The following is an 18,836-nucleotide window of genomic DNA, read 5'->3' as shown; positions in this document are numbered from 1 at the left end:
CTTGCTGAAAATGCTAATATGACTGACATGCCAAGCGTGGCAGTATAACAGATAAAAATGTCTATTTTGGTGTACCGAGCGTAAAAATCGGAGATATGCTGAGCCTAACTTAATGCCAATTTCAGAGTAGCGTCGGTTTCGTCAGTTGGAGGCTCATCAGTTGAGAAGCAAGTACAGATTCTCAGACATTATCGATGTGTGGTCCCACCTAGGCCCAAATATCGACTTACATCTTTATCATGTGATGATAGGGCTACACATTTTTGACACGATTTGTTCTATTTGAGTAATACACGCGATATAATTAAACCAAATTCATTTATTGAACCGTCTAGAAGCACGTACTAATAGCGAATGAAAATTAATACAAAGTGTCGGTATCAATACAGGGTCATCTAATGACAAGGGGTGTGCAACTTCCGCAACATCCTCCTCACTATTAAAAAAGTTATCTTAAATCTACATGATAATCTTTAAGCTTAGTTGGTAGAAGACTTTCTCTTCTTGGTCGTACGATGGGACTTATAGCTAATGAAGCACGTTTCTCTTTTGAATAAAAACCACGTTGTGTCGCAGAAGGCATATCGGGGAGCGCAGTCGATGCTGCATCAATCGCAGCAGGTGCTGACTGATTCGACGCATGACAGTCATTCGCGAAAAATGTATCATTCGGAACAGGCGTATCAGAAATAGTTTCTTGCTGAGACGACTTCGTTGAAATACTATAATTTGGAATTGTGGTAGGATCTTTGCAGGGTTTAATGTGGACCAAGCTACGGCGATAACCTGCACCATTTACCTCCACCTGGAAAGAACGTTCACTCAAGCGATTCGACACAGTGCCACGAGACCATTCTTTTGAAATTTCTGGATTTAACTGCACATATACTGGCGATCCAACTTGAAGATCAGGTAGATGTTTACTTGAGTTGTCATAGCGAACTTGAATTTTCTCCCGGTTTGCCTCGATAGAATTCGGAACACCTTCGACAACCTTTGGGAATAGATTTTTCGCCGATGTCGGTATACCGCACTTCGTGGATCTCGAAAATAAACGGGCCGCTGGACTGGAACCTATTTTATTGGGTATATTCCGCCAATGCAAAAGAGCATACCCAAAATCTATTCCCGACTCTTCTGACTTTTTCAGTAAACGTTTAACGATCTTCACGGCTGCCTCCGCTTTCCCGTTAGATTGCTGGTGATGAGGAGATGATGTAGTGTGCTGAAAATCCCATTCGATGGCGAATTCTTCCATCTTTCGGCAAACGAAGTTCGTACCGTTATCTGTTAGTATAATTTGTGGCTTACCGTGACGGGCGAAGTTCTCCTTGCAGGCGGCTATAACTGATTCAGGTTTCAAATCTTTCAAGATATCAACTTCAAAGTAATCCGAGTAATGGTCAACTGTCACAAGAAATGCTCTCTTAGTTCCTTGGTAATCAGAGAAAAACACATCCATGGAAACAAACTGAAAAGGGTACACTGGAATGCCGTGAGTTATCATAGGCGGATTGGACTGAGATGCAGCAAATTTAGCACATGTTGCACACGACTGGATAGCTTCTATTATCTGAGCACTCATTCCTGGCCAAAAGACATTCGCTCGAGCCAGCTTCAACGTAGCTTCAATTCCGTTATGACTTGCGTGACAAATATCAATGAGCTTCCTGCGCAAAGGTTGCGGTACCAGGATTCTATCGTTCCGGAAAATAAGTCCGTCTTGGGTGGACAGCTCTTGCGAGTAACGAAAATAAATCTTCACACTATCGGGCACTTGGTCAGCCGTTGTTGGCCAACCATTCAGGATGTATTCGATGATGAGCTGCATCGTCGAGTCTTTTGCTGTTGCTTGCATTATTTCGCTTAAGCGAGTATCCGAAATACTTAGGCAATTGCTCATCTTGACATTTCCCAAATCCTCGAAGACCTTGTATATGTTGCTCTTCTTATATGCGTCTACAGTAATATCGTCGTGAAGCGGGGCCCTCGATAGAGCATCGGCAACCACATTATCTTTGCCAGTCACATATTCCAACGTTAGTCGACGCGGGGCTGATAACAGTGGCTTCTGAAAAATGTTTATGAGTGGCCGATGATCCGTCTTAATAGTGACTTTAGGATTTCCCACAACCAATTGATCGAAACGGATGCAAGCAAACAAAATGGCCAGTAGTTCTTTCTCTATTTGAGCATACGATTTCTCTGTGGCAGTTAACGTTCGGGAAGCGTATCCAATAACTCCATCCTGTTGATATACGGCAGCTCCTAAACCGAAGCAACTCGCGTCACATTCGATGGTTATCGGCAGGTTCATGTTGTAGTAGCGTAGTGTTCCAATATCCGATACCAACTCTTTCACGCTTTTAAATTCTCCTTCCTCAACTGCAGTCCATTGCCAGCTAACGGAATTAGATATCAGTTTCCGCATGTTTGTAATATGCATGCTAAGATTCGGGATAAAACGGCTCAAATAATTTATCATACCGATAAAGCGATGAACTTCTTTTCGATTTAAAGGAGTAGGAAAGTTTCGAATAGTTGAGATCTTGCTTTCATCAGGCTTTGAACCTTGGTCGGTAAGCACGTGTCCGTAAAAAGGTACTGAAGTCTGGCATAATTTTAGTTTCGAATGGTTTAGTCTAACATTACGTTGCTCAAGTCTGGACATAAGGTTTCTCAAGTTTTTGTTGTGATCGATCAATGCTTCTACATACGTGTTCCCTTTCCCATACACGAGCAGGTCGTCTGCGATACACTATACTCCGTCAAGTCCTTGGATTACTTCCAGCAACTTCATTTGGAAAATCTCAGGAGCGGAAGAAATGCCAAATGGAAGCCGTGTCCATCTATACCGTCCATAGGGAGTCCAAAATGTCGTTAGCTTGCTGCTAGGTTCATCCAGAACGACATGCCAAAATCCTTTTTTTGTGTCCACTGTCGAAAACACTTTTGCTTTACCTAGCTCTGGGAGAATTTCGTCAAGAGTTATGAACTGCAAATGGGGTCTCTTGATTGCCTTGTTGAGAGGAACGGGGTCTAGGCAAATTCGGATGCCTTTTGATTGCGCGTTTCCACGCTGAACCAAAACCAAATTGCTAACCCAATCGGTATGTTGTGGTTCTTTTACAATTATTCCATCTTTTTCGAGAGAAAACAATTCTTGTTTTAACTTACCTCGCAAAGCGATAGGTACTCGACGTGGCTGTTGAATTAGTGGAGAAATGCTTTTATCGCATTCTAGTGATACCTTTCCAGCTAGTTTTCCATATCCGACAAAGAGTCCTTTGTGTGCTTCAACAATTTGTTGAGCTTCGATGCGATAAACGTTGAGTAAATTGCTATATGATGTTGACGATTTAGGTTCGCTCAGAGAAACTGCTTTGCAGAATTTAACTAAGCCTAGCACACGACACACTTTTGCAGATAGTAAGGGACGATGATCTACGTCGACTACTTGTAGCACCAAACTGTATTCTTTTCCCATCCGACGACATGGAATCTTAACTTGTCCCAAAACTTTAATGGGATTTCCACCGAAGCTTCGTAGACGGAAGGCAATAGTGGTGGATTTTCGTTCCCAATAAGTTTCGACAAGCAAGCATGACCAATCAGGCTCGTGTTCGCTCCTGTGTCGAGTTCGCATACTACTGATTGCCAAGCACCAGCAAATTTGAGGTCTAACTGAGCTGATACACCTCCTCCTCTGGATGTACTATCGAAAATTTTTCCGATTTCGTATTCGTGATCTGAATCCTCCTCCGATTCATCACCAACGGAAGAATCTTCCTCTGACTCGCTTGTTTCCTCGTTGATTTTTTTAACTCGTCGTGGCTTCTGTTTGCGAGACTTTTTATTTATTTTACATACCTTTTCGAAATGGTTTTTACCATTGCACCGATGACAACGTTTTCCAAACGCTGGGCAGACACCTTTTGCAAACTCATGTTGATCACCACAAAACTTACAGCGAGGTAACTTTGTTTTGGCCTTCTGTATCTTTTTAACCTCCGCATCAGCATTCGGCATTCCTAGCTCTAAAGATCGATTGGCTGCTATCTCTTCTGCTCTACACATGTCAACTGCTTTCGAGGAGTCATTATCATATATTGTGAGCATCTTAGTGCGAAGATGGAGCCATTTATTTGCAGTGACTAGTTTGAACGTTATTAGTTCGGTTTCTAATGCACCCAATTTAGCTATTTTAGCTAAAGTCTTGAGACGTGAAACAAAATCATCAATAGTCTCTCTTGAAAGCTGTGCAGCCGAGAAGAAATCTAGTCGATCTATGATTATGTTTCGCTTAGCTACAACCTTCTGTTTGATAGCAAGCAAGGCTGCTTCAAGGTTGGCTTGTTCGTTCGTGGTGAGCTCAAAATTAAAATATTTTTTTCTTGCTGGCTCTCCGATCACCGCCAGGAGAAAACTAACCTTTTGAGGATCATCTGTAGCTGACCACCGGTCCATTCCAATGGCTTTTTCGTAGTCTCTCCAACTCTTTTCAAAAAATTCGAAATTGGCTTCCATATCTCCTTCTAATGCAAGCGGCGATGGCTGAGGTACCGAAACGCTTGCAGTGCATGGCTGGCGACTAGCCGATACGGTAGCGGCTATTGATTGTTGATTCACTGTCGCTGTTATTCCACGGAAAAGCTCTTCAAACATTCTGGTTTGATGATCCAAAAGTTGCTGGAACTGCTGATTAACCATTTCAATGAGGATGCGTAATAACTGCTGAAAACAAAATGGTCGCGAACTAATTGCGACTTTGCGTTTTCCCACAATCACTATTCCCGTGACGCTTTTTGAAAGTCTCGATTATTTGTTACTTTTTGTTTCGCGATGTCAATGACGCAGAAAACACTATTTTCACAAACAAACTTTACTTTTTTACTTCTGACACCATGTTCTATTTGAGTAATACACGCGATATAATTAAACCAAATTCATTTATTGAACCGTCTAGAAGCACGTACTAATAGCGAATGAAAATTAATACAAAGTGTCAGTATCAATACAGGGTCATCTAATGACAAGGGGTGTGCAACTACCGCAACACGATTATAATGAAACAACTGAACAAGCCTGTCCCTCCCACTTTGTGTCATGTCATAGTCAAAAACATTATTTTTGTCGAAAAGAAGTGCATGTGTTTGTTTTCGAGCTTGACTTTTTAAACTACTCGAAATCTGAATCAGTCGTTTCCCCTGTCAAATGAATTCGTTTCGTAGCCTGAAACGACTAAACTTCGTGTCGTGAATGGAAAGCAAGGAAGTTGCTATTCGACCCAAAAAAGCGGCTCTTCTGGACATCAGGACCATGAAAGGCACCTGCATTGTAGCAGCAAGGGATCGCCAATGAAATAAAGATCAAAATTGTGTCCCTCAAAATCGTTTTGGCGAGTTGTCATAACCGTAACCTATTAGCCCAGAATAAGTTGAACGGTGAAATGGTTGAGGAATAAGATTCACAATCCTTTACGTTCACCACATGTTTTAAAACATAATATTCAAAATTCCGCTAATTCGCTAATTATGGCAACCTCAGTTCTACTTCTTCGATTCATATACCTAATTGATTTTTTATAAAAATATTCTTAAAAGTATTTATTTCATATATAAGCAGAATAATTTTTGTTGCTTCTTGTTTTAACAAAATCCTTAAGTATGAACACTGTTTTGCGAACTTTGAACCTCTTATTGTGAATGGCCCTCAAAAGTAATTATTTCTTTTGTTATAAAATAAAACCCAACCCAAGTAACAAAAGTGGTTTTGGCAAGGTTTTATAGCGCTGTTTTGGCTGTATTAAGCGTTATAAAACTTCGATAAAACCAATATTGTTACTAGGATATGGGTTATTCCATCTCAAGTGTACACACCTCATGTATGCGACCTTCTCAATTTTTTTTGCTAGGCACTGTCCCAGATGGCAATACCTTAAAAATGTACCAGTTATGACATCACCAGTAATGGTCTATGGGATTTAAATGCAATATTGCCGTAACTGGTACCATTGCGCTTATGCCAGAACTGGTACTGCTACCCTATTTGTTTTTCTATGACGTTTGTTTTGTATTCATTAAGGATGAATACTAGGGTGGGGAAAAATAATCGATTTTCCAGAACCAAGTTTTTTTGGTTCTTTTTGGGGTCCCAAACAATCCTAAATTTACCTGGAGTCGAATGGTTTTGTCTCCGCTTGGCGTATTGCATTTCAAATTTGTATGAAAATTCATATGGGAAAACCTACTTTTTTGCATTTACCTCTCTAGAGAGCTCAATAATGCTCTAATAATGCACTACATTATGTTAAAGTATAGTATTTTAGATGCCTAACAACTTTGCAGAAGACACTAAAGAGCTATAATGTCCCTAAGAAAAGCTATAGCTGTTCAAAGTTGAGTATGTCGATTTAAATGTAAAAAATCTTGTTTTCTGCCAACATTACCAATGCACCGGCGTCAGTAGGATTCCCATCAGTAGTAATCTGTCGTAACGAGTTTATACACTCAGCATGATCAAGCAAACAAATTTAGGTCAATATTCTAGGCGTAAATAGAATCTACAACATGTTTCAGAGGTTACTTCTGATGGAAATCTGACTGACGCCAGCACACTGGCAGTGTTGGCAGAAAACATGATTTGCAACATAAATTTTGACATACTCAACTTTGAACAGCTCTAGTATTTTTTTGGCACACCCTAGCTCTTTAGTGTCTTCGGTTAAGTTGTTAGGCATCAAAAAACCTACCATTTGAAGTCATGAAAGCTATGGTTTGAGCCATTTTGAGCTCTTTAGAATGGAAAATGCAAAAAAGTTGGTTTTTCCATACAAATCTCCATATAAATTTAAAATGCAATGCGCCAAGCGGAGACAAAACCAATCGACTTCCAATAAATTCAGGATTGTTTTGGACCCCAAATAGAACAAAAAAACTTGGTTCTGGCTTTCTGCTATCAAGTCTCGTTTTTTCCATATAACGATTCCCCACCCTAATGAATACAATAGGAGCATCTATAATGGCTCGCTTCTAAAATAAGAATTCAAATAAAAGTTAAAGTTTCTTAAGAATGCTGTAATTCTAGTTTTTCTCATAATATTTCTACGTAATAGGCGATTTTAGGTTAGAATTTCCTCAGCAACACGATGCAATTGTCGAGTCTGAAATCAAAATATACTTATTGGCCGAAAAATGCAATTTAATTTTTAAACTGTAAAAATAACATATCTGGCAACACTGCCAAACAAAATTGTTATTAATTTTGGAATCCTCAACTAATTTTCTTCAAAATTCATGTGTCAATTTATTTCTAGACATCATGCTTTTGAAGCTATAATTTAAATAAAAAAAAAAACAATGCTTCTTGACGAAAAATTGCACCATTTTCAAAAAAAGAGAGGGTCTCACAGGCGGGGGGTGAACCGATCGGCACCGAAATTGGGATTTTTGCATAATGACATTAATGCAGCCATCCCACAAAATTTGAGCCAAATCTGAGGAGGTCGGTGACACGTTTGTCTCTTTTTTGCACACTTGAGATGGAATGACCCATATGAAAGTCTAATATGGGTTCAGTATTTAGCGATTATCGGGCTAAATTTTTCCAGTCAGCGGTGCCCACCACTCGGGTTGAGGATCGTATCATGGGTATTAGGTAGGTTTAGTTTTGTAAAGCGATTACAATTTTAATAAAACAATGATGAAATTACTTACTTGACATGATTTTACTAAATCTTGTTTTCAGGGGTAGGGGATTCTCATACAAGACTTTTCTTAAGCATTAATTTTGCTTTGATTTTGTAGGATCACTGCGTGCTTAATTTAACTTCTAGAACTCATTATGGATATGTGTACGATACCAATGTGAGAAGAGTGTTTGTAAAAAACTAACAGAAACTTTGAGGTATTTCGCAATGGTTGATTTAAGGTCATTATGCAAGAATTCCCGAATTCTCAAGTGCACAAGAATTGGACATTTTCCTACTAAAAATGGACACATAACCTTTCATTGACTTTTTGACCTTATTCCGAGAGGCATGTCGCTCTGACAGAGTTACGGTGCTGCCACCTTCAATTTGTTTGTGCAGAGAATAGAAAATTTCCTTAAGAGTGAATGTGATAGCAACCATTTTAGTACTGTCATCCTTAACGTTTCAACCAGTTGCCTGCAGACTTAATATTCTGATTCGACCTTCCATCCTTGACTAACTAAGACCGAACTAACGTTCATTAATGATAAAATCACTCTCTGCTGGGTTCCTAGACACTCTAGAATTCGTGGCAATGAAATTGTCGAGAAGCTTGCTGGTTCAGGTCGAGAAAAACCGGTTGATGTACTTTCTCTCCCCGCTATTGATGTCAATCGGACTAGAAACAGAATAAGGGACTCTTCGGATATCGAATGGCTTAAAAACACTTCTTGTAGTCAAAGAAGGTTCGAACTCTCAACTCTTTGTTGGCCCGACAGTAAAAATCCGGCTGATTGCCGTGTCTGAACCCGTCTACATATTGGCCACACACGCTATACCCACAGTTATAGACTACATAAAACTGATCCCCCTGATTGATTTACTTGTGGCTCCCCCCTCACAATCCACCATATCTTGATTGACTGTAGAACTTTTGATACCGAACGATCTAACAACAACGTTGCCATTATTTTGGAAGAAGCCTTGTCACTGCCTAAGAACGGAATTTAATAATTTTTTGTTATGAACTAAAAATGAAAATTATGATGAATGACCCCTATGGTATTACCTCAATAAAATAAATACAACAACAATACAACCATTTTAGTAAGGCGTCGTACACAAAATACGTAACGCCTAAAACCTACAGAATTTGCAATTTCATGCAAACATCACAGTAACGTAACGGTCTCCACTACTCCCCTCCCCCCTATGTAACAATAAGTAACGCAGGCTCAACCCACCTCCCCCTTCATGCGTTACGTAATTTGTACGACGCCCAACTTTCTAAAATTCGCATGGGTTGTATGTGGGTGAGATAATTTACTTCCGTCATGGCGATTTTTTCGACAAAAAACCTTTTGTTTTCACTCCGACTGCTGACGTTTTGCAACCTCGCCGCGACAGTACAATCAACGAAGCAGGCGAAAATGAAACAGTGAAAAATCATGAAGCTTGAAGGAACATACGTTCTAACCAAGAGCTAGAAGAGTGTGGCTTTACGATGAAACTAGAAATACTCAGAAGGAAAGATGAGCAGCGAGTCGAACGTTTTTCAGGAATTTTGGTTGTGTTTTGGTCATGTAATTTTCTGGTCGTTGTCGTGTCCAATCCATGTGTCCGTTACCGTAAAATGGGGTGAATAGAAACAAGACTTCTGAGCTTGAAAAATGTTATTACAATCTTTGCTTTTCAAAAATCATGTAAAAAATATTTCTCGGATAGTTCAATAGTATAAAGTAATAGTTAGTAATAAGGTTAAAAGCACTACAGTCAGTTTGTTAAAAAAATACAAAATAGAGGTTCGAACTCTGGCGTTTCCAGGTGCCAAAAAACTTTGCTTATGAAAGCCATTTTGCTCCACTTTGAGCTTGCTGACCGTGAATCGGACTACTTTGTGAAATCTGGACTACTTTGTGATAAGGTCGTATGTCTAAACGTAAACAAAACGAGTGAGAGATGATTTGTGCTTGTGAAGTACAAGAAATATAACTCTCACTCGTTTTGTTTACGTTTAGACATACGACCTTATCGCAAAGTACACACAAAAGAAATATTACCAAGTGAACACGTAAAAACAACGTAAATTTACGTAAACCTGAATGTTTTTACTGGTTTAGGTATATAATACGCATAAAAATTGGTGAAAGTAACCCAACAGCTTCATACAATACGAATACTTAATTTTGGGTAAAAATTTGTATGGAGTTTTTGATGTTGATATTGTTGATTCAAGGTATCCGATCTTACCTAAATGATGACTTCCGTGCAGGTACTCAAAAGTAGGTAAATCACTTTTATCTAAAAGTACCTTCCCGCACAGAAGGGCTGATTTGCGTCGAAAATATGCATATTTGGGTATTTTTATTTTTCTGTGTAGTCGAGAAATGTTTGACCCAACCCCGGATACTTCCGTTCCTAATGGGGACCTTTTTCAGGACATATCCCAACAACAAGACGACACACATGAAGTAATAAACCGAACATTTACGCTATGTAAATAAGTTTTAACCACTTTTTGGATCTCATATTAACAGAGATGATGTAATTGTGCTTTGTTCTTCAAAGTGAAATTCGAATCTTTAATCAGAACTAGAGAAAGGCAGTCGACTGATGAGTGTTTGTTTCAATGAAAGAATGACCCATGTTTTGGAGCTTTTACCTTTATTCTAGGCATTACGGTATGTTTTGTACACTGCAAAGTATATCGGAGACTGTTTCTATTCGACCCGTTTTACGGTAAATATATTATTTTTTTTAGTCGATTTAATAAGCTGTCTTCTACCTTGATGATATATACGACTGACTTTGTCTTTGTTTTTCTTACACTCGCATTCTTTTTTCACTCTTCCTCACTATCTCTAACTATCACTCTCTCTTTCTTAACATCGTTCCCTACAGTCGTTTGAGATTATTGTATTTTTATGATTTTCAAGCCGCGTTAGAAGACATATTCTGTTTTCCTAAGCTAAGCTAAGCTAAGTTATTTGTTCTGTGTCTTGACGCTCTTGTGGTTTTTAGTTCTATTTGTAATCATGGACTGATATTTTTCGAGAATGCTACTAAGTGGTTCTGGCTGAAACTACAGTTATTAAGGTTGCTTCAGTTAAGAGTTGACGATTTTTCTGTCCACGGGGAATGTGAACGGCCCCTTCCATCGTCACCACCGATTGTACTAATCAGATATAAAAGTTAGTTAACATTACCCTTCGAGAAGTGATCTGGCACCTGTGACATATGAAATAGACAATTTTACGAACTAGTGTCACGGACCCTGCTGATATTGGTGTTGCTATTACGTGCGTTATGTCAAGCTTTCTGGCGAAATCTTATTCATGTATTGAGTTCAGAAACGTCTTGTAAAATCTATCCAACTGTGAAATTTATTTTTTTATTTCACCGCTAATCTGAGTATTTCTAGCAGAGATGCTAGTTGTTTTTGAAAAATGGCTGCAATTGCTCGAAAAAATCGAAATATCTGAAGAAAATCTATCCGTGATTCGAAAAAATTGCGTTCGCACAGACATAAACCAACGAACATTTGGGCTGAATAAAACAGCTAATAATTTCAAAATAGCTTAATAAAGTCTCCATACAGGTGATTGCTACAACACTAGGTTGATTTATCAGCTGAACAAGCAATAAATTCAGGTTTAAACAAACTTGTGAAATACTCCAAGCCATTATTTAATCGTTGGCTGGATAAGCGCTATTTCAATTTAAAAAAAAATAGCTATTAGACAACATCAATTAAACACTGAACAAACTGGTTGAATGAACGCTTCTAGATACTTACTGTCTTCTGTTTAAAAATCTATCATTTTTTATCCGGTGTTTGAATGTTTGTGAGATATTTTAAAAAGCGAAACGTATTTACACATAAAAAAAAATTGTGCCGAATGGTAAAAAATATACCAAACAGAAAGAAAACAGTATGTTAATTTAATTTAAATTCTGTTAATTTATTTTCAGTACGATGAACTATTTTAAAATGGTTTTAATGTTTTCAATGGAGCCGATGGGTATTATTTCTGATAGCAGAGCAAATTGAAAATAACTAAATTTACAATGCATTTTCTTCGTCATTCTCATCAGGAACAGGAGTTCCTTTCGTTGTCACCTGCTTCATGAATACCAACTTTTTTTTCCAGATCACTTTTTAAAGCAGCTACTGTTTTTACAAACATACTGCCAACCTAAGAAACATTTTTTGGCTTAATAAGCGCTTCTATAACTAATCTTATTCAGCTGACGGTTGGACATAGGTAGAATAATATATTTGTAAGTGTTTAATCAGCTTATAATCGGTCGGTTTTGGAGAACGAAATCAGCTACTTGTTACATTCGGCTTCCTAAATAGCCGAACAAGGGCTGAATAAGAAATAACTCAGCCATTTGAACAACTGTGTTTAGATTATAAAACTGGTTTAGCAAACTATAAAAATATTAGATAGAAGTTCCCAATCGAGGGACACTATTTCAATCACTCCGAACCAGTTTTAAGCGGCGGATTTTCTTTAGTGACCCAAAGGGCACTTGAAGGGATACAATTTAAGTTGATTTTTTCGCTTCATACTTATTTAAAGATTTTGCGTGTTAAATGGTATTTCATACATTCGTAAGACTGCTCATCAACCATAGAAGTCTGAGGCTAGTTTTTTTTTGACTGATTAAAATAGGCGCCACTGCTTAAGCCGTTTCTTACCCTATACCCAAAATTTTTGGATTCCCGAATAGTGTTGGAAATGATAGCCGATGGTTTAGTTTTCTCATGGTCAACAAAATAACTCATGGTTAACAAATGAGCTGTGTTCCAGAGCTCAATGAAAAAAAGTTTTTAGCAAGAATAGGAAAAAATGGCATCACAGTAGAGTCCGTTTTATAACTGAAAAAGTTGACAGTAATGCCAAAACGGTTTTCAAAGATTTACAGGTAATATTTATTTTTATACTTAAGTATATGTTAACTACTCAGCAGTGTTTTCTTCGTTTTCACAGTGCAACAAAATAAAAAAATAAAACAATTGTGAAACAACATGCTGTAAAGAATTTTTTCATTACTTTATGCTCTATCTCACAATTATTGCGTCAACTAAGCGACATCAAAAAGCAAAAAAATCATAACAGTGGTAAAACTAAGTTAGCAAACTTTAACAATCATCAATCAAAGTTACCAATCGAGGGACACTATTCCAATCACCACGAACCTATTTTAAGCAGTTTCCATCTGTTTAGCAGGCGTTTTTTTGAGCACCCGAAGTGGCTAATGAATGGCTGCAATAACGGTCGATTTGTTTCAATTGCAATTGTTCACAGATGTCTTTGTGATTACCGGTATTTCTTATATTCGTAAGACAGCTAGACAATCAAAGTTTTCGTTTCCATCATTGAAATTGTCGATATTGATCAAAATGCAGGAGTTGGAGGCCTGTTCTCTTCGACTGATTAAAATAGGCGCTACTGCTTAAGCCGTTCCCTACCCTAGATGGTATTCGATCATTTAATGCTGTTTTCCAGAAACTGGAAGTCACCATCTTGACTTTCAAAATGACTATGAAGTTGATTTTCGGTTTCTCGATTTCGAAAATACCAATACGAGGTAATATTTGGATAAATTATACTGTTGCAGAAACCTATCTTAAATTCAAAATCGTGTTATGAGTTGATTTGAGGTTTCTTGACATCATTTTGGGTTCGAAATTGCCCATATTAGATAGCATTTGCTTTGTTTTCAGTTCTGATTGGTTTTGAGATGAAAACAGCACTCTCTGCCATGATTAAAGGATTTCCACCGTGACGATACACAAGGCATATGGATGCGAGGCTTATAGACGTTATATCGGACGTTGGACACATTGGAGACAAGGCGGTATCGAACATGGAAAAGAACTGAAATAATATGTTTGAGTTATTTTACTGATTGGTTCAAATAACTCAAACATATTATTTTCAGTTTTTTTTTCATGTTTGCTTCGCCAATCTTTTGTTGAGTTTCACTATCTACTTTACAGTCGAACATCTACCTCGAAAATGCACAGTTCATAAGTGAGAAAAAGAAATCTGTACTTTTATGGAATTTGCCAGAAATGTCGGAAACCTACCCTTACTAACACGCAGAGAATCCTGAGTAAGGATCCCCAGGATACCGATTAACATGGTGACGGAATCGTGAAAGGAATCGCAAACACGATCCGGAGGATTCCCACTCACGATTCTTATTCAAGAAATATACAGGGCATTCCTGAGGATTTTTTTTTTCAGGAATCCTTTTCAAGGACGCTCACGAATCCAATGTGAGGAATCCTAGAGAATCTATGCGAATCGTATGTGTTCGTCCGGGTATCCAGGAATGATGACAAATTAAACGAGCAAAAAAAAAAACAGAAATTTATCAATTTTTTATATGTCGCTTATGAACCTCTGAATATCTTCTTGAACGAGTCACGTAAACATTTTTGCAATTAAAATAAAACAAAAAAAAAAAACACCATTCTGTGCCGAACACGCATCAGTATCGGACGTGTTTGGTGATCGCTCCGATAGAATATAAAACAAAAGACGCGCGAGCAAGTGTTGGCATTGTTTGCCTGGTCGAGTGAAGGTTCAAGGTCACCCGTCTTTGTGCAACTGTTTCGCATCGTGGCTGTTTGCTGGTGCGTAAGCCGATTTGGCTGCTAAGTGATTTGTGCTACAGCAGTGGCCGAGAATCTCAACACAAAGGAGGAAAAAGAAGAAGCCAACAGTTGACAGCGAGTTGTGTCGCTGTGCTGAGTGATCGCACACCCGGCTCGCTGCTGGTGGCTGTTTGGAGCTGCTGTATTGGTGCTGCTGGCTGTAACGGCTGCAGCTTCGACCGTTCGGACAACCAGCCCTGCTGAAAGGAGAAGTAAAAAGGTACGTGTTCTGTCGGCGCTAGTGCGCTAGATTTAGCGCGATGGATGTAGATCCCTCGCCTCCCGTGCCACCATCCCCGAATCCCCCCGACCCTGTCCCTCCTGCCAACCCTTCCTCTGTTAATTCTCCAGTCCCCCCTCGCCCCAGGCTTTACCCGGACGGATCTCAGGGCAGCTTTACTGTTTTCTTTCGGCCAAAAGCAGGACCGAAATCGAAACCGTTAAACATCCTGCAGATTTCGAAAGACCTGACGAAGGGGTACAAGGCCGTGACTGAAATCTCTAAGGTCATACCCAACAAGCTCCGTATCGTGGTCAGCGACCTGGAACAGCTTTTCACACGCGAGAATCGCGTTTATATACCCGCACGAGACGTGGAGATCGACGGTGTCATAACAGATTCGAGTCTGTCTATCGAGTGTATCCTAAAAAGCGCAACCGGTTGCTTCAAAAATACCGAAACACAGGCGAAGATTTTGGATTGTAAGCAATTGCGGTCCATGTCTCTCGTCGGCGGTAAAAAAGTTTACACTCCGTCAGACTTGTTTCGCGTTACGTTTGCCGGATCTGCACTCCCTAGCCACGTCTCGATCGACCGGGTTCGTCTGCCTGTGCGATTGTATGTACCCCGTGTTATGAATTGCACCAATTGCAAGCAGTTAGGCCACACAGCCGCCTATTGCTGCAATAAGGCACGATGTAGCAAGTGTGGGGAGACTCATGCGGAAGATTCTTGCAGTGTAAATGCTGAAAAATGTATTCACTGCGGGGAAAATCAGCATGAGCTCTCCACATGCCCGGTGTACATGCAGCGCAGAGATAAAATCAAGCGGTCACTTAAGGAGCGTTCAAAGCGATCTTACGCTGAGATGCTGAAGAAGACCGTGACCACTTCTACCATAACATCGAACCCCTTTGATCTGTTGTCCTCTGATGAAACCGATTCTGACGATTCACCAGCGGGAACAACTTATGCCAATCCTGGGGCGTCTAGAAAGAGGAAAAATATTTCCTCTCCTAAACTTCCCCGAAAAGGTCCTAAGATTTCCCAAAGTGAAATGAATGTTACAAACAAACCAAACAGTGCTGCGGAAAAACCGGAGCAAACTCCTCCTGGGCTTGCAAATTTAAAGTCCCAGAAGGAGTTCCCAACACTGCCAGGAACATCTAAAACCCCAGTTGTTCCTTTTGCACACCCAGTTGATGAAACAAACTCTGGATTTGTGAAATTCTCTGACATTGTGGACTGGATTTTTGAAACTTTCAATGTACCCGATCCAATTAAAATTTTTCTTACAGCATTCCTCCCAGCAGTTAGATCATTTTTGAAGCAGTTGACTGCCAAATCGCCCCTCCTTGCAGCGATTGTATCCTTCGATGCCCAATTCATCTGCGTATACGAAGGATTCTATCTCTGTCTTACAGTGGAATTGTAGAAGTATTTTACCAAAAATGGATTCATTTAAAGTTTTAATAAATAGAAACAAATGCGATGCATTTTCCCTTTGTGAAACTTGGCTTACTTCAAACATTGATCTCAACTTCCATGATTTTAATATAATTCGCCTTGATCGAGACACCCCATATGGAGGAGTACTTCTAGGGATTAAAAAGTGCTATTCTTTCTATCGTATTAACCTCCCCTCGATTCCAGGCATCGAAGTTGTCGCATGTCAAATGACAATACAAGGTAAAGAGCTTTGTATTGCCTCAATATATATTCCTCCCAGAGCACATGTTGGGCAACGGCTGCTCTTTGGTTTAATAGAACTTCTTCCCTCGCCACGTTTGATTTTGGGAGACTTCAACTCTCATGGTGTGGCTTGGGGTTCCCCTTACAATGATAACCGCTCCTCTTTAATCTATAACCTTTGCGATGACTTCGACATGACTATTTTAAACAACGGTGAAATGACACGTATCCCGAAACCTCCAGCGCGCCCAAGCGCCTTGGATCTATCCTTATGTTCGACGTCGCTACGGTTGGATTGCACATGGAAGGTAATCCTCGATCCCCACGGTAGCGAACATTTGCCTATTCTTATTTTAATTACTAACGGGTCAACTCGCATGCGACCAATTGACATTCCGTATGACCTCACACGGAATGTCGATTGGAAGTTATACTCGGAAATGATTTCAAAAGCGGTCGAGTCGATTCATCATCATCCACCACTTGAAGAATACAACCTCCTCGCGGGCTTAATCCTCGACGCCGCGTTGCAAGCCCAAACGAAGAAATATCCCGGCGTAACGATCAAAGAGCGGCCTCCAACTCCGTGGTGGGACAAAGAGTGCTCCGATGTCTACACGCAAAGATCCGACGCGTTTTTGGCCTTCCAGAAGGGAGGTATACCCGACGACTATATACGGTATTCGGAGCTTAATACCAAGCCTCAAAGCCTGGCTAAAGCAAAGAAACGCGGATATTGGCGTCGGTTCGTGAACGAGACGTCGAGGGAGACATCGATGAGCACTCTTTGGAACACAGCCCGAAGAATGCGGAATCGCGTAACGGTCAACGAAAGCGAGGAGTCTTCAAGTAGGTGGATATTTGATTTTGCCAGGAAAGTATGTCCGGACTCTGTTCCTGAGCAAAATATTGTTCGCGATGCGTCTCCGGGCCACGGCGCGATAGAATCACCTTTTACGATGGCAGAATTTTCAGTTGCCCTCCTGTCCTGTAACAATAACGCGCCTGGGTTAGATAGAATCAAATTCAACTTGTTGAAGAATCTACCCGGCAATGCCAAGAGGCGCTTGTTGAACTTGTTCAATAAGTTCCTGGAGCAAAACATTGTACCGCAGGATTGGAGGCAAGTGAAGGTGATCGCCATCCAAAAACCAGGGAAACCAGCTTCTGATCACAACTCTTATAGGCCGATTGCAATGCTATCCTGTATCCGGAAATTGATGGAAAAAATGATACTCCGTCGTTTAGACCATTGGGTCGAATCAAATGGTCTACTATCAGATACTCAATTTGGCTTCCGCCGCGCCAAAGGGACGAATGATTGTCTTGCGTTGCTTTCAACAGATATTCAGCTGGCGTATGCTCGCAAAGAACAAATGGCGTCTGCGTTCTTGGACATTAAGGGGGCTTTTGATTCCGTTTCTATTGACATTCTTTCGGGCAAACTTCACCGACAAGGATTTTCTCCAATTTTAAACAATTTTTTGCACAATTTGTTGTCCGAGAAGCACATGCATTTTACGCACGGCGATTTGGCAACTTTTCGCATTAGCTACATGGGTCTTCCCCCGGGCTTATGTTTAAGCCCCCTTCTTTACAACTTTTATGTAAATGACATCGACGAATGTCTGGCAAATTCATGCACGATAAGTAAACTTGCAGACGACAGTGTAATCTCTGTTACAGGAGCCAAAGCTGCCGATTTGCAAGGACCATTGCAAGATACCTTGGACAATTTGTCTGCTTGGGCTTTACAGCTAGGTATCGAATTCTCTCCGGAGAAGACTGAGATAGTAGTTTTTTCTAGGAAGCATGAACCTGCTCAGCTTCAAACACAATTATTGGGTAAAACGATTTCTCAGGTTTTGGTACACAAATATCTTGGTGTCTGGTTCGACTCTAAAGGCACCTGTGGTTGTCATGTTAGGTATCTGATGAAAAAATGTTAACATAGATTGAATTTTCTTCGTACAATAACCGGACAATGGTGGGGAGCCCACCCAGGAGACCTTATAAGGCCTTACCAAACAACGATACTGTCTGTTATTGAGTACGGGTGTTTCTGCTTCCGCTCGTTGTTTGCGTATCGCCTTGGGTTGCATGCAGTCGACCCATACGATGAGTTTGGAGGTCTTAGCTGGAGTACTACCATTGAAAAACCGCTTCTGGAGCCTGTCTTCTCGCATTCTTATCAAATGTGAGGTCTTGAACCGTCCCGTGATTGAAAATTTTGAAAGGTTAATCGAACTTAATTCTCAAACCCGTTTTATGACATTGTTTTTCAATCACATGTCCCAAACTATTAACCCTTCTTCGAATATTCCAAATCGTGTCAACTTATCAAATACTTCGGATTCTACTGTGTTTTTCGATACATCCATGATAGAAGAAACTCGTGGAATCCCGGATCATTTACGCGTGCAGCAGATCCCCAAAACTTTTTCCAATAAATATCGAAACATCAACTGCGACAATATGTCCTACACTGACGGATCACTTCTTGATGGGTCCACTGGCTTCGGTATCTTCAATAACAATTTAACCGTCTCCCATAAGCTCGA

General features: G+C 40.0%; 2 protein-coding genes across 2 annotated transcripts in view; one reads left to right on the top strand and one right to left on the bottom strand.

Moving 5' to 3' along the window:
- The window catches only part of LOC129725907 (sodium-dependent serotonin transporter), a 138,124-nt gene that overhangs the window by 31,650 nt on the left and 87,638 nt on the right, over positions 1-18,836 (top strand). The gene's annotated exons all lie outside the window — the stretch shown is intronic.
- Positions 449-2,431, bottom strand: LOC129720602 (uncharacterized protein K02A2.6-like). Its single transcript, XM_055672090.1, has one exon. The coding sequence runs from the start codon at positions 2,429-2,431 to the stop codon at positions 449-451; it is 1,983 nt and encodes a 660-aa protein (XP_055528065.1).

The sequence above is a fragment of the Wyeomyia smithii genome, chromosome 2 (assembly GCF_029784165.1).
Source record: "Wyeomyia smithii strain HCP4-BCI-WySm-NY-G18 chromosome 2, ASM2978416v1, whole genome shotgun sequence".
Lineage (NCBI taxonomy): Eukaryota > Metazoa > Arthropoda > Insecta > Diptera > Culicidae > Wyeomyia > Wyeomyia smithii.
The sequence above is the reverse complement of the archived record's forward strand: the minus strand, read 5'-3'. Positions and strand labels throughout refer to the sequence as shown.

What these genes read in the sequence shown, in the direction of transcription:
- LOC129720602 (XM_055672090.1), bottom strand. Translation starts at nt 2,431, where the DNA reads ATGCGGAAACTGATATCTAATTCCGTTAGCTGGCAATGGACTGCAGTT.